The sequence below is a fragment of the Scheffersomyces stipitis genome, chromosome 2 (assembly GCF_000209165.1).
Source record: "Scheffersomyces stipitis CBS 6054 chromosome 2, complete sequence".
NCBI classification, from domain to species: domain Eukaryota; kingdom Fungi; phylum Ascomycota; class Pichiomycetes; order Serinales; family Debaryomycetaceae; genus Scheffersomyces; species Scheffersomyces stipitis.
Genome location: NC_009042.1, coordinates 2,101,755 through 2,115,192, shown reverse-complemented (window position 1 = coordinate 2,115,192; position 13,438 = coordinate 2,101,755). Strand labels below are relative to the sequence as shown.

Here is a 13,438-nt window from a genome sequence, read left to right as displayed (position 1 = left end):
GAATGTTTTTTGTGCGTATCTTTAAAAGATTACTCCTATGATCTACCAACCTTCGGGGAAATTGACGGTTGGTGATATGGTGATCTATAAGGGACGACATTTTTTTTTTAATTTAATTGAGAAGGCGTGTCATTGGTGCTAGTGTCCTGTAACGTCGACCAGTCAGGAATCGTATCCTGTGATGGAAGGACTTCGGACCTCAACTGAATGGGGTTTGCTAGCTGTTGTTGTGATGCCTCCGTGATACTGAATGACGATCCGATTGGGGAGCTGATCATGGCAGGTGTAGTATTTGTGGATTTGAGAGGGTCTATGGATGATCCTATCTGGGAGAAAGAGAAATCTACCGATCCCGTTTTGGGAGGGTTGTCTCGTAGTCGCTGGGGGTATCTTTCCAGCCACAGTCTTGCGTCTGCAAGTTGTGCCGTGTTTTGGCGAGAGGGTGTTTTTCTTGCCCGTAACGGCTCCAATCGCTGGGTTGGGGAGGTCGCATCTTGACGCTTGTTGATGGGTCTTGAGTATGGAGTTCTTCTTGTTGAGGAAGCTCCCATAGAAGAGGGAGTGTCGGTAGTTTTATGTGTTTGGACGGTAAAAGGCGTGCTGGGGGGAGTTATGGTGTTTGCTTCTGTCTGGATCGACGTTGTGGTCTGGATCACGATGTCCTCGGAATCAAGATCTTGAGTTGTCGTCGTCTTTGTAGCCGGTGTTTGGCTTTGTGTCTGGCGTTGGCGAGGGGTTGTTGGTGTACTTGTTGGCTGACGCGAAAAGGCCGTGGTGCTGGTCGGGTCCGTGGTTGAGCTGGGCGGTTCTTCCATAGGCAAGTTCATGAATGAATTTGATCCATGGTTTACAATTGTTTGTTGGATTTTCTGGGGTTTTACGCCCTTGGTGACTTCGGTGAAGGCCCCTGTCCGTACTTTACGAAATTTACTGCCATTGTCTGTAGTACTTTCTCTGGTCAGAGTGTAAGTAGCTACCATTGGTGTACTAGGTGGATAGTACGTGGTGCGGTTTTTGTTCGTTTTGGTGCATTTAAAGGTTGGGTGATCACTTTCGTGACAATAACTGCAGAATTTAAAAGTCGAAATGATCTCGAGACTATAGTTCGGAAGATTTGCATTCTTTCGAGTAGGGACTTTGCCAGAGTCCGTTGCAATGAGGTAGAACAGTTTACTCTTTTCTTTGTCTTTGTCTAAATAGTATGTATTGCGAATGCGCTCTGAATGGGCAACGAGAATCTCATACTTGACTTTTTCTTCCACTGAGTAGACGTCTGATGGGAATTTTGAAAAATTGAGGTTATGGGACGATGTAATTTGCATGGAACCTCTATTGAATAATTCACTGATCGCCATCTCTGGGTTTTTGTGATCTGATGGGTGTTCAAGTCCGACAAGAAACATGTTTGCGAGAGGTTTAGAGGGAATCATGCTCAATTTGAAATAGTAATCGGAAGTTGATCCTTCATAACCTTGTCTTAACAATTTTTTAAGAGACATTAGAAGGCTGGGTCCCTGGGTTGAGGTTTTAGGTCCCTCAATGGGACTGAGGGACATATAGGCAGTGGAGTTGCTGAGTGGTCTGATCATCATCAAGGGAACAATAGCACGAAGGGTGTTTTCCTTTGTCAATTGGGCCATGAGATCTCTTTCTTGTATCTCGTTTTCATGTATGGCTCTGAGGTACAGTGGTCTCGCCTCCTTATCCTCACCTGTCGCCTTGGCAAGTAAGTCTAGGAAATTTGTTTTAGCTGCTCTTACTTGTTTCAATTTGGTTTCGAGCTGAAGAGCTGTTTCATAAAATTTCTCGGGGAGATGGGAAAAGTGGTCTTCAATAACCTCTAGCTTTTCTTTTAAAGACAACTCTTTGGACGGGTCTAATTGGGTATCCTTGTACTCAAACCGATCAATCCGCAATTCGATTGCCCTTTTTTGATATTCGTGTTCTCCAAGGAGTGACAATGAATCAATGAGAAATTCTTGCGGGATGTTCCATCTGTCAATTCTGCCCTGTTCGCCTGCCCATTCTTGTTGTGAGTGGGAAGTGACATAGTTTTTGGCAAACCCTAACCTCCTGATCTTCTTAAAGGTCAAATCGTCTGTGAATTTATCTTCTTCCCAATTCTTGTTTAAGCCAGATCCGAGTTTTTCAAGATCCTTTATTAACCTGTCTTTGGAGAGAAGTTTAATTGATGAATTGTTTTTGTGATGTTGGAGCGAGGCGTTCTGACCGTTCCAGATCAGATCAGTAAGAGGAGCTCCTGAGGTTTGTTTTTTTGATTTTCTGTTTTCCTGATTTTTTTTGATTTCTTCATTTTCTGAAAGGTTATTTTTTTGGGATTTTGGGTTTTTTTCTTTAATATAAACATTTGTAATTTCAACTGAGTCACTGGTGGATGTAGGCTTTGACAAATCGCTACTGGAAGAAGGACTTGGAGATATCATAACAGTATCTCCTTTTGCAGCCAAAACTGGGTCGTGTTCTTCCTCGATCACGTGATGTGAAGAATTTTTCGAAACTGAGGTTTCAAAGCTGTCCATAATCGACATTTCTGGCCCTTCGTTCAAGGTGTTTAAAGCGTTTGAGGCTTCTTGGGTATCGTCAAAAGAGTCATCAGCAATAACTGATCCTGCTGTCACGAAAGATGGCTCCAATTCGCCGTTTTCTACGGCATCTGAGGACTCGCCATCAAGGTCCATCAGGTCATCGGGTGCGACGTCGGTTTTTCGTTTTCGGCCAATATCTGGCGGTTTCGGTTCGTTTAAAGCACTATTTGAAGCGTTGAAGTGGGAAGAGTCTCCAGGAGGCCCTTCCAGTTGATTGATGGCGTCTATATCCATCGGGGAAAATGATTTTTTTGTAATTTTGGATTTTTTGACCTGCATATAAGGTTTGATATGTCTCAGTGTCAAAACTAGGAACCATTACATGCACAGATTTAGCCGGTCTAGTATAGTGGTTAGTACACTTCGTTGTGGCCGAAGAAACCCAAGTTCGATTCCTGGGACCGGCAGTTTTTTTTGAAACTGCTCTTATGCTAAAGCAATGTATACTTTCTTGGGATATCTAGCTTCTTTTCTAATAGAGGATGCTTGCACCAGCAGGTTTTTGTGTGAAAAGATGTTAGCATATGCTTCTTTGTTAGTTTTGATGTATTTTTTGCAATTTCGAAATTTCGCAACTTTGGCAAATTCTTTAGGAATTCAGCATCTACAAAAGTTCATCAATTATTTGCATATTATAAAGTACATTCTCGTCTAATTCTATTAGAAACTAAAACACAAGTATAGCCGACTCGAAGGTCAGTGTGAGGTCAAATAAATTAAGGATAGGGAATTCAGAATTGAAAACGAACAAAGAGTTCAAAAGAATCAACCTTGTTGTGTAAAAAACAACATTTTCATAGCTGTAAACATATGGAAATGAGCAGTGGGACGAGAATTACTTCTCTTCTCCCTTGTTCTTGTTTTTGGACAAGAACTTGAGAGGAAGCTTTGCAACCTCAGCTAAAGACTTGTCTGGGTTGAAGCCCTTGGATTGTTTTCCAAAGCCGTAGCTCTGCAGCAATGGGGGACTCTTGACTCCTTCATCCTTGGACACATTGACGTTAGATAGGGTTTCTATGCTTTCTCTCAAGTCATCTTCTACTTTGCTCTTAGGAACACCAGAAGATTCTTCGACAGCTGGAGCATGAGATTCGAAAACTCTTGTAGGAGTCCTTTCTTCCTTATGTTCCCAGGGAAAGAGAGGAGGCTGGGCTGGGGTATCTTTTTCTAAAGCAATGTGGAATTTGGCACCTGCATCTTTATCAGCATCCCATTGGTTCAGGTATTTGGCAAAGTTCAAGTTGTAAGCTTCTCCTTTTGGAATGCTCAACAACTTAGCCTTGAGCGTTGCGTCCTTAGCATAAAACTTATTGAAGTCGCCCCACCAGTAGTGGTGCAAGTTGTCAAAGTCCGTGCCCAAGATGTCTTCAGCGTGCCAAGGCTTAGTTTGTCCGATGTAGTGTAACAACTTGATCGAGCTGAAGAAACGGTGCAACGCTGGCAAGTACTGATAGGCACCCGAGTAGTTGGGAGTGACGTTGTAGACGTAAGGCAAACGGACCCAGTTCTTACCTGCAGAAGCGACATTGAAAAACTCGTTCAACAAGCCCTGATCGGCTCCGTCAAACGTGTTGTTGTCTACGGTAGTAAATTCCAACAATTTGGAGAAAACATCAGCATCAGGCTTCAACACCAACACTCCTGAGTTGAAGATATCGGGCCAGCCAGCATCTGGAGAAGCAGCGATTTGCTCAGCCGTCAAATCCTTGTACTCTTCAAATAAGTGGTCAAGATCAGCCAAAGGCAAGGTGTCACTGTCCAAGTAGATCAAGGTGTCATAATCGGTCAAGTTCCACAACAAGACTTTGGTGAAGGTGATGGACAACTCTGATCTGCCCAAACGTTGAACAAGCTTGTCAAGAGGAGCGTTGATGAGGTCGTCGTCGATGGCAATGGCGACATCGTAGACTTGCTTGATTAAGTCGATCGACTCAGTAGACAAGGCCGACGAATCGATCAAGATGACCAACTTGTGTTTGGTCTTCAACTCGGTCTTCAACTTCTGGGCCAAGGTGAGGGCTCCAGGAAGGTACGACTCGTTGGTGAGAAGGGTGACATAAGCTTTTGACATTTCGGCAATAGTAAAGTTGGAGAGCCAAGAGTGGTACTATATCTAGAATATATAAGTATCAATCGTTATTCGATCTCAAGAGATGAACCAGAGAGTGAAACGACTAGTGTGGTTCTTTAGGGGTGGCAGTCTGCAGGAGACAGCTACTGATAAGGATATATGGACCGAGGCGATGAGAATAGCGAACTGAGAAGTGTAACAGAGGCTGTACGATTCAATTGAGGTGGATCAGACGGCGGTAACAATTGGCTAGTGGAAGTAGGGAATACCAGAGCCAGAAAGAAAAGATCAAGAAAAGATAAGATTATATTCTTTTTTGACTTTGGGAATCAGAGGCTCAAAAAGAGTAAATACAATTATAGACGAAAAAAAAAACAGCCACATGAAATCGTCTCCCAACAGAATTAAAAGTAAAGACTGATTTCCTGTTTGGGCTCGTGGCGGTGGGGGCACGTCCACACATTCCAGACAACCTGGCCATAGTTATCAACCTCTTCAGCGAGTGTTGTTCCGAGTTCTTCCTGGTGGCCTTATAGTGGTGCATCTGATCCTGCCGCCCCTCGTTTATGTATTGCCTGATTGGGACGCGAGAGAAGGATTATAGGAGTGTATTTTTTATCAAATAATTGATTTTTTTATCGATAAAATATAAAGTGAGTTTATCTGGATTTTGTCTGGTGTTCTAAAAGCTTATTATGCTGATAATTCTACACCTGTAGCCAAAATTGAATTGCGTTTCTTTATAGTGAAAAGTGTATAAAAGGCATCTGCTTCTTCATTTCATGAGAATTAATTGTATTCTTGGACTTTCTATGTATTTCTGGTAACATGTTTAGAGCAATGCTACACATTTGTGCAATTTGGTAAGGCGGTTCTTACACAGTAACACACACTACCATCTTCAATTATTGCATTAGACTCAGTTCGTACACATTTAAGGCACACAAGACAGCTGTGATATTTTCAAATCATTTCAATTATGGCACAAATCGAAGTTGATCTCAATAATGTGTCAATTGAAATCAACAAAATTAGCTTGCTGGTTTTACATTGAAACTCATTAGCACAGCAATGTACACAATTTTGTAGAATGCCTCCTCTCACAACTTCTGTCTTGACAACTCTAGTTTATTAAAATGATTAACTATCCATAGCTCAACTTACTTTTGACATCTCTGTAAATTATGAACCGTAGTTCCTATGTACTCTATAAATAGAATCCTTTCACAGACTCAAGCATCCATCGACTCTACTGTGAATGTCCAGTTGCCGGTGGCTGCGTCGTATGACTCGAAGTTCATGTATGGCAACTTCTTCAAATTCTCAATATGCAATTTTACGACCTCGCTCTTAGGATCAAGAATTGGCATCTTATCAGCCTTGTTCAAAGGATAGCATCCTTCCAAAGTGATTCGCGCTGGCAAATTCAACCCTTCTCCCTTCTTGGGTCTGTTTTCGTCTGGGTAAGCGAGACACGACTTGGATCCAAAGATAATCACATTACCGGCAATATCATCCAAGTTGACGATGCTAGACAAGTCGACTGGATCCAAGAATTCGACTTGTCCGTAGTGCTTGCGTCCAATCTTGAACCCCTTGATAGAACGTAACTCTGACAACGATTTGCTCTTCAATTGAGACAATGGGGGCGATGTCCAGTAGCCATTATCGTCAACTTCATCTGTAAGAGTATGTTCTGGTGTAGACGAAGTGATTGGAGGAACGATCTTTTCTGATTCAACTTCTTTCTTTTTATGCTTGGACTTGGTTTTGTCTTGGCCATTTTCAATAGCTTCAGTAGCAGCGGAAGTGCTGGATTTCTCCAATTGGAAAGTAACTTGTTTCGTAGGACCATTCTGGGACTCGGTACTTGGAAGCAACTTGGTATTGCTTTCCTGAGACTTATCCAAGACAAGCTTCTTGAAATTGTCCTTTGGTGCAAAAATATCCGATGATATAATAGCCGCATCTGTACTGGCCGTGAATACACCGTCGGGCTTCTTCGTTACAAGAGCCTTCTCGTTCAGAGATGTAGACTTCTTCTTTGGCAATGCACTCACCCTGAATATTGGAGCAACTCTGTGAGGATTGCCCAATGTTACGGGTTTCTTGTTGACAGTCTTTACTGGTGTGATAGATGGACCAGCAGCATTAGTTTGCTGACTTCCGGTAATACTCTGGAACATAACAATCGGGTTGTTCCCATATGGATTTTGAGAGTTTATGTTGACCAATGGCTGTTGCGATTGCTGGGCATTATTCTGCAACACGTTGGTTCCAAGAGTCGAACTTCCAAGAGTGTTTGTTCCCGACGATCCACCACCAAACAAACCTCCACCTGTTCCTGTATTACCAGGTTTGGCACCAAATAAACCGCCAGATTGTTGTGTATTGGTCCCTAATCCACCAGCATTGTTGCTTGAACCAAAAAGACCTCCACCTTGATTGGTAGAACTACCTCCAAACAATCCGCCACTAGCACCAGCTGCAGCGTTGACAGTATTGCTTCCACCAAACAAGCCACCACCAGTAGCTCCGGCTGGTTTGTTCCCAAACAATCCACCCGATTGCTGTGTATTGGCAGCACCTTGGCCAAAGGCTGCATTACCACTGGAGGCAGGCTGCGATGCTCCAAATAAACCACCACTTGTATTAGTTTTGGCTCCAAATAAACCACCAGCTCCAGATTGATTGGTATTACCACCAAACAAACCTCCGCCAGTAGCTGTGTTAGAAGTCTGACTACTACCAAATAAACCTCCAGTATTTCCAGCAGGTTTTGCTCCAAATAAGCCTCCTGATGCTTGTTGTTGTTGTTGTTGGTTATTTTGGCCAAACAATCCACCAGAAGTATTTTGTTGCTGGTTATTTTGTCCAAATAATCCTCCTGCTTGAGTATTACTCTGACCAGCTCCTCCAAACAATCCTCCTGTAGCAGGTTTATTGGCACCAAAGGTGCTGGCCGTATTCTGAGCTCCACCAAACAAGCCTCCACCAGTAGAAGAGGCACCAAAACCCGCGTTGGTGTTGGAGGCTCCAAAAGCATTACTATTTGATAGGTTATTCCGAGCTCCTCCAAACAAACCTCCACCAGCATTGTTCTGAGTTCCAAATGGTGAACTGCCAGTGTTGCTCTGGCCAAAGGCGTTTCCAGTATTGCTTTGGCCAAATGGCGAGTTGCTGGTCTGGCCAAAACCACCAGCTGTATTGCCAGTACCTCCAAAAGGAGATGCATTGGCGTTAGTATTAGAATTGGCATTGTTAGAACCAAAGAGACCTCCGCCAGTGCCAGCATTTCCAAATGAAGAACCAGTGGCTCCAAACCCTGTAGCCGGCTTATTGGCACCAAAAGCAGTGTTGGAACTTCCAAAAACACTAGCTGCATTAGAAGTTCCAAATCCAGAACCACCAGCTGCAGCTCCTCCAAAAGGTGAGCTCTGCTGTTGCTGGCCAAAGGTGCTTGTAGTATTGGATTGTGCTGCAAATGGAGAACTTGATGGCTGACCTGCTCCAAATGCTCCTGAAGACCCAAAGGCCAGGCCTGTGTTAGGTTGTGCTCCGAAGCCAGTTTGTCCACCAGAACCAAATGCAGAAGTAGAGGAAGGAGCATTGGTGGAAGCCCCGAAGCTGAATCCGCCGGTTGTAGAACCAGCAGCACCAGCAGCATTCTGAGAACCATAACGCCTGTTTTGTTCGTAATCTTTCAATCTCAACTCTTCAAACGAAAAATTTTTGTACTCAGGCATAGCACAGATGTTCTGGAAAACGTTCAAAGTTCCAGTATTGTCCTTTTCGCTAACAGCTGCAAACGGCTTTACGGCTGTTCCGTTGTTGGTATTAGAATCTACAGTGCCTCCTACTCCACCGAAGCCAGTACCTGAAGTAGCTCCAAATGGAGAAGTGCCACCAGAACCAAACGCTCCCGTAGAGGCTCCAAAGCCCGATTTGTTAGCACCGCCGAAAATACCACCTGCAGCCGCATTGGAAGCACCAAATGAAGTAGAATTTGTACCAGTACCGGTCCCGAATGTGGAAGTGGCTCCAGAACCCCCAAACGGTGATCCAGCTGTATTTGACGAGCCAAAAAGGCCTCCTCCTGTATTACCAGTATTGGAACCAAAAGCTGAGGTTCCGGCATTGTTGGCAGTAGAGGCCGAGCCAAAAGCTCCAGATCCACCAGCTCCGAATGCCGAACCAGTTCCAGCACCTGCCGTACCAGCTCCGCCTATAGAGCCAGTGCCAGCGCCAAATATGCCTCCTCCTCCAGCCGTGGAAGATCCAAAAGGGGACAGTTGCGTAGCTGCGTTGTTATTGGCTGCCGAGGAACCAAATGGCGAACCTGAGTTAGCCGTTGTGGAGCCAAAACCTCCAAATCCTGAAGATGAGCCTCCAAACATGCTTAGATATTGATGTTGCAATTGGGAAAGGAGGAATTGTTACAGGTTGTAGAAATTGTTTTGAACTCGAAGATCATCAACCCTACGTTTATGGGGTCGTGTGCGAAACGAAAATTGAAAACTGGTGGTGATGATAGACGTTGTTGGTATTGGGTGATTTGTTGTAGGTGTACGGTGTTGGCTGCAGAAGTGGAATTCTATGAAGCTGATCGCAAGTAATGAAGAGTTAAGTAGAATTTTTTATGTTTTTCTTGGAGTCATAATGGAAGGGGGTAATTTCAATTGAAATAGATCCGTGAATTTTTCGGTCGCAGTCTCATTTTTAGATTTACATACTTAAGAGATCAAAGAGTAAAAAGGCAACCAATAGTATTGATATATTGGTGATATATAGACTAGTTACAAGAGAATGAACTCCAATTGAACTCAATATGAGACAATTTGGAAAACCAGCTTCTTGTAAAAGAAAGCCTGCAAAGGCATGCATGGTTCCATAGATCATCTGCAATTCGGGTATTCCATTCTCTGTCTTTTGCACCCATTTCAACCCATGAGTACAACTTGAAATTGAAACCTTTACAAAACTAACATTCATAACTATTTAGACTCATTATACTTTTACATCGTTTCTGTCACATATTCTAGTCTTATCTACTTCCTTTTGGGTCTCTTTGTAACCAACGAAGCGATATCATCACCAGCAGTCTTCTTAGCCGTCTTAGCCTTCTTGGTCTCGAACTTCTTCTCATGCTCGGATCTCTCTTTTGCTCCCAACTTCGAGAGCTTTTCTTTCTTCTCTACAAACTCCGTGTCGTCAATGGTTTTATCCTCTAATAGTTCCAAGAGTTTAATCTCTTCTCCATAGTAACTATCGTCGTTACCTACGGGGGTTTCCAAGATGATGGGAATATTGTGCAATCTGGGCGAGTTAGCCACGACTCTGAATGCTTCCAAGCCCAAAAATCCTTGTCCCAAGAATTGGTGTAAATCTCTGTTGGCACCCAAAGGAGCTTTGGAGTCATTCAAATGGATGGCACTCAAGAATTCGGCACCCACAATGTTGTCAAACTCCTTCCAGAACGCTTCAAACTTCTCCTCAGTCGAAATATCGTACCCAGCAGCAAATGTGTGGCAAGTGTCGACGCAAACTCCGACTCTCAGCTTGTCCTCTACGATGTCTATGACGTCTCTGATATCTTGTAGATTGGATCCGATCAAGTTACCGTGGCCAGCCATATTTTCAATCACGATTTTGACAAAGCTTGTTTCTTTAATAGCCCTGTTGATGTTTTTGGCCAACCTCTCAAGAGCTTCCCTATGGTCCCCGTCTAAACTCGAGCCTGGATGAAAGTTATATAATCCAATGTTCAATTGTTCACATCTGTGCAAATCATCTAGAAATCCGTCAAACGCTTTTTCCTCCTTTTCAGGGTCTGGATTGGCTAAGTTAATGAAATACGATCCATGAGGTAAAACGTCGGTTCTGGGATCATATCCGTGTTCTTCGCACAACAGCTTGAATTTGTCAATTTCTTCAGCAGAGATGGGGGGACTCACCCATTTCCTAGGAGACTTCAAAAACAAGGCAAAACTGTTAGCACCAAGGTTTCTGGCATTGATGACGGAATTTGAAACTCCACCAGATGCACCTACGTGAGCTCCAAATTTGAATTTGCTCGTAGTCAGTCTTTCATACTTGAACTCGACCTTCTTAACCTTTTTGGCTCTGACCGTCTTTTTGACAGTTTCCTTGACAGCTTTGGCTACCTCAGTTTTACTTGAAACCTGTTAGTATGTACAAGAGAAGAGGAAAACTGAACGCAAGAATACAATGCATTTTCATAGAGAAGCTTTCACTTCAGAAAACTTGCAGAGGCGTGAAATATAGAATATGGAGACCATCTTCTCGTATCAGTTACACAATTGCGGCATTTCTACTGCCCAGTACTTAAATTAAACACGAACTTACACTTTAGGAGGCATTTTTTGATACGCCAATGTCCTGACTATGCAATTTTGAGAGTATCTCTGTAAAGAAAGAAGAGCTATACATTTAATATAAGCTCCAGGTTAATAGAGAAGACGCGCATCATAGTTAAGTGTGTCGTCTTTGTGCAAACTCTTCAAAAGTTAGACACGATATAATTGTTGTTATTCCTACTGGACTTCATTAACTATGGACATACGACTAGGTTTTCGCTGGGTGAATAATGTTAAATTCTTATATTCACCCATTCTATTGGCAAGTCCATGATTTCGTATATGGTGGTTGATAAGACATAGTTTTTCAAAATGCGACATTTTACATTAACATGCTTTTACCTCGAAAATGATAGTTTCACTGGCAAGGACAATTGACACAACGAGAAGCAGTTCAAGTATCTATCCTGACGCTATGTGGTGGACCTATCTGATTTTAGAGTCTACGTAAACTATGATCAATGGTTGTATATGTCAAATTATTGTCATATTCTGACGTAAGCTAACGACACATGAGATAACGACATCAATCGTGAGAGTCAAAAAATTCTCTTGAGCCCGTTCAGTAAACGGCCCGTCTCTGTCAAAAAGCGCCACACATTTCTTGTTTAGGCTCCTAGATCGACTCTTTAGCAAGCAACTTTATTGCTTTCAAAGTCACTAGTTGTTTCCCGGTTTCTGGCACACAACGCGCTGTATAAAGAGAGACTATAAGAGCTTATAAGAATTTTTGGTCCTAGCAGTATACTATTTTTCTTGTATGGCATCTTCTATCGGATTTTTTGATAAAGATAAAATTCGGATTTGATTGATTTTTTCAGATAACACTTCAAGTTTACAACTTTTCAGTTTCATTTTTTTTGCAAATAACATATATACATATCAATTCTCACAGTCATAATAGCCCAATGTCAGAAACAAGAACAAGTATAGCACGATATGTCCAGGCGTTTTTCATCACAGATAAGAAGCTTGTATCGCGTCAGAAATGGATTCTTGGGCTCATCAACCTCTCGGCAGTAGTGGTATTCTGGGTGCTATCGAGTTTTTTGGTCAACTCATTGGTCGAGGACGACAGCTATAGAAAGCCTTTCTTCATCACCTACATCAATACCGGATGCTTTTGTTTCTATATTATTCCGTATTTGAAGCTTGAGAACTTGACAATCAAGCAGTTCATTGAAAATCTCAAGAGCGATTACCAACAATCGTACACCAGATTGAGAGGATCAGACGAAGAATCTTCTGTCAGTGGCTATGGTTCAAATGATGATCTTCAAGGTTTGCATTCTCAACAAGCAATTGCCAGCGAAAGGTTGCATGTTCTGGAATCTGGATCGGACAAGTCAGACGATGAAACCATCAATACATACGAAACAGTTAAGCTTTCGCTCCAGTTCATCATCCTTTGGTTTTCAGCCAACTTGGTAACCAACAGCTCTCTCTCATACACATCCGTAGCGTCTCAGACGATTTTGTCGTCGACATCATCGTTTTTCACGTTGCTCATTGGCTACTTGCAATCGATAGAAAGAATTAACCAGAACAAAATTGTGGGCATCTTGCTTAGTTTCACCGGAGTGATAATAGTAACCAAAATAGACTCATCGGCAGATAATCCTAACAGCAATGATAAATCGACGCTTATGATCTTCTACGGCAATGCTTTGGCGTTATCAGGCGCATTGATCTACGGAATCTACACCATTCTCTTGAAACAGAGAATTACTATTAAAAACTCACGTAGGGAAAGAGAGCTTAACACCCATCTTTTCTTTGGGTTCGTCGGTATCTTTTGTCTTGTCTTCTTGTGGCCGGTACTTATCATTCTTCATTATACTGGCTACGAGACGTTTGAGTTGCCTCCCACGAGGACCATTGCATGGATCTTGTTCATCAATGCCCTTGTTACATTCATCAGTGATTTCTGCTGGTGTAAAGCCGTACTTTTGACAAGTCCATTGACAGTTACTGTAGGTTTATCTATGACCATTCCACTTGCCATGGTGGGTGACTGGCTATTGAAAGGTTTCACGGTTAATATCTGGTACATTTTTGGTGCCGCAATAGTGACAATTGGGTTCTGGATAATTAACAAAGATGAAGAAGAAGATTTCGTTCGGGATGAGAATAGTTTATAGAGACCATAGAATTCATGTATTTAATATGGGAGAGCAAATGTAGAGGGAGAACTATAGAGATAGAAAGTTTTGTTTTACCTTATAACTTCGGTTAATCAAATAGTATCAGAGCCTAGGGTTGTCGATGGTATAACTCTTGCCCTAAGATTAGTTCTCTGAATCTTCCAGTAATCTTCACCGAGAAAATTTGTGCGACTTCAAAAATCCTCCTTACAATTATCTATTCTCTCGCTATATTCCGAC

At 42.6% G+C, this 13,438-nt stretch overlaps 5 protein-coding genes across 5 annotated transcripts; 1 reads left to right on the top strand and 4 right to left on the bottom strand. All coding sequences in view use genetic code 12, as the record gives it.

Moving 5' to 3' along the window:
- Positions 1–107: 107 nt before the first annotated feature.
- SPI1.1 (Putative serine proteinase inhibitor (KU family)) lies at positions 108–2,840 on the bottom strand (the record flags this gene model as incomplete). The annotated part of the gene is made up of 1 exon (XM_001382596.1): positions 108–2,840. The coding sequence occupies one exon, from the start codon at positions 2,838–2,840 to the stop codon at positions 108–110; it is 2,733 nt and encodes a 910-aa protein (XP_001382633.2).
- Positions 2,841–3,226: 386 nt separating this feature from the next.
- GLG2 (glycogenin glucosyltransferase) lies at positions 3,227–4,916 on the bottom strand. Its single transcript, XM_001382595.1, has one exon. The coding sequence runs from the start codon at positions 4,675–4,677 to the stop codon at positions 3,442–3,444; it is 1,236 nt and encodes a 411-aa protein (XP_001382632.2). The 5' UTR covers positions 4,678–4,916; the 3' UTR covers positions 3,227–3,441.
- Positions 4,917–5,909: 993 nt separating this feature from the next.
- NUP116 (nuclear pore protein) lies at positions 5,910–8,765 on the bottom strand (the record flags this gene model as incomplete). The annotated part of the gene is made up of 1 exon (XM_001382594.1): positions 5,910–8,765. A coding segment is annotated over one exon (2,856 nt), but the record flags the coding sequence as incomplete, so codon positions are not given.
- A 960-nt stretch (positions 8,766–9,725) lies between these two features.
- On the bottom strand, positions 9,726–11,057 carry PICST_30161 (predicted protein; the record flags this gene model as incomplete). The annotated part of the gene is made up of 2 exons (XM_001382593.1): positions 9,726–10,851; positions 11,044–11,057. 2 exons carry the CDS (start codon positions 11,055–11,057, stop codon positions 9,726–9,728), a joined length of 1,140 nt encoding a protein of 379 aa, XP_001382630.2.
- Positions 11,058–11,962: 905 nt separating this feature from the next.
- Positions 11,963–13,195, top strand: PICST_56066 (predicted protein; the record flags this gene model as incomplete). The annotated part of the gene is given in 2 exon segments (XM_001383133.1): positions 11,963–12,335; positions 12,354–13,195. The coding sequence occupies 2 exon segments, from the start codon at positions 11,963–11,965 to the stop codon at positions 13,193–13,195; spliced, it is 1,215 nt and encodes a 404-aa protein (XP_001383170.2).
- Positions 13,196–13,438: the final 243 nt, after the last annotated feature.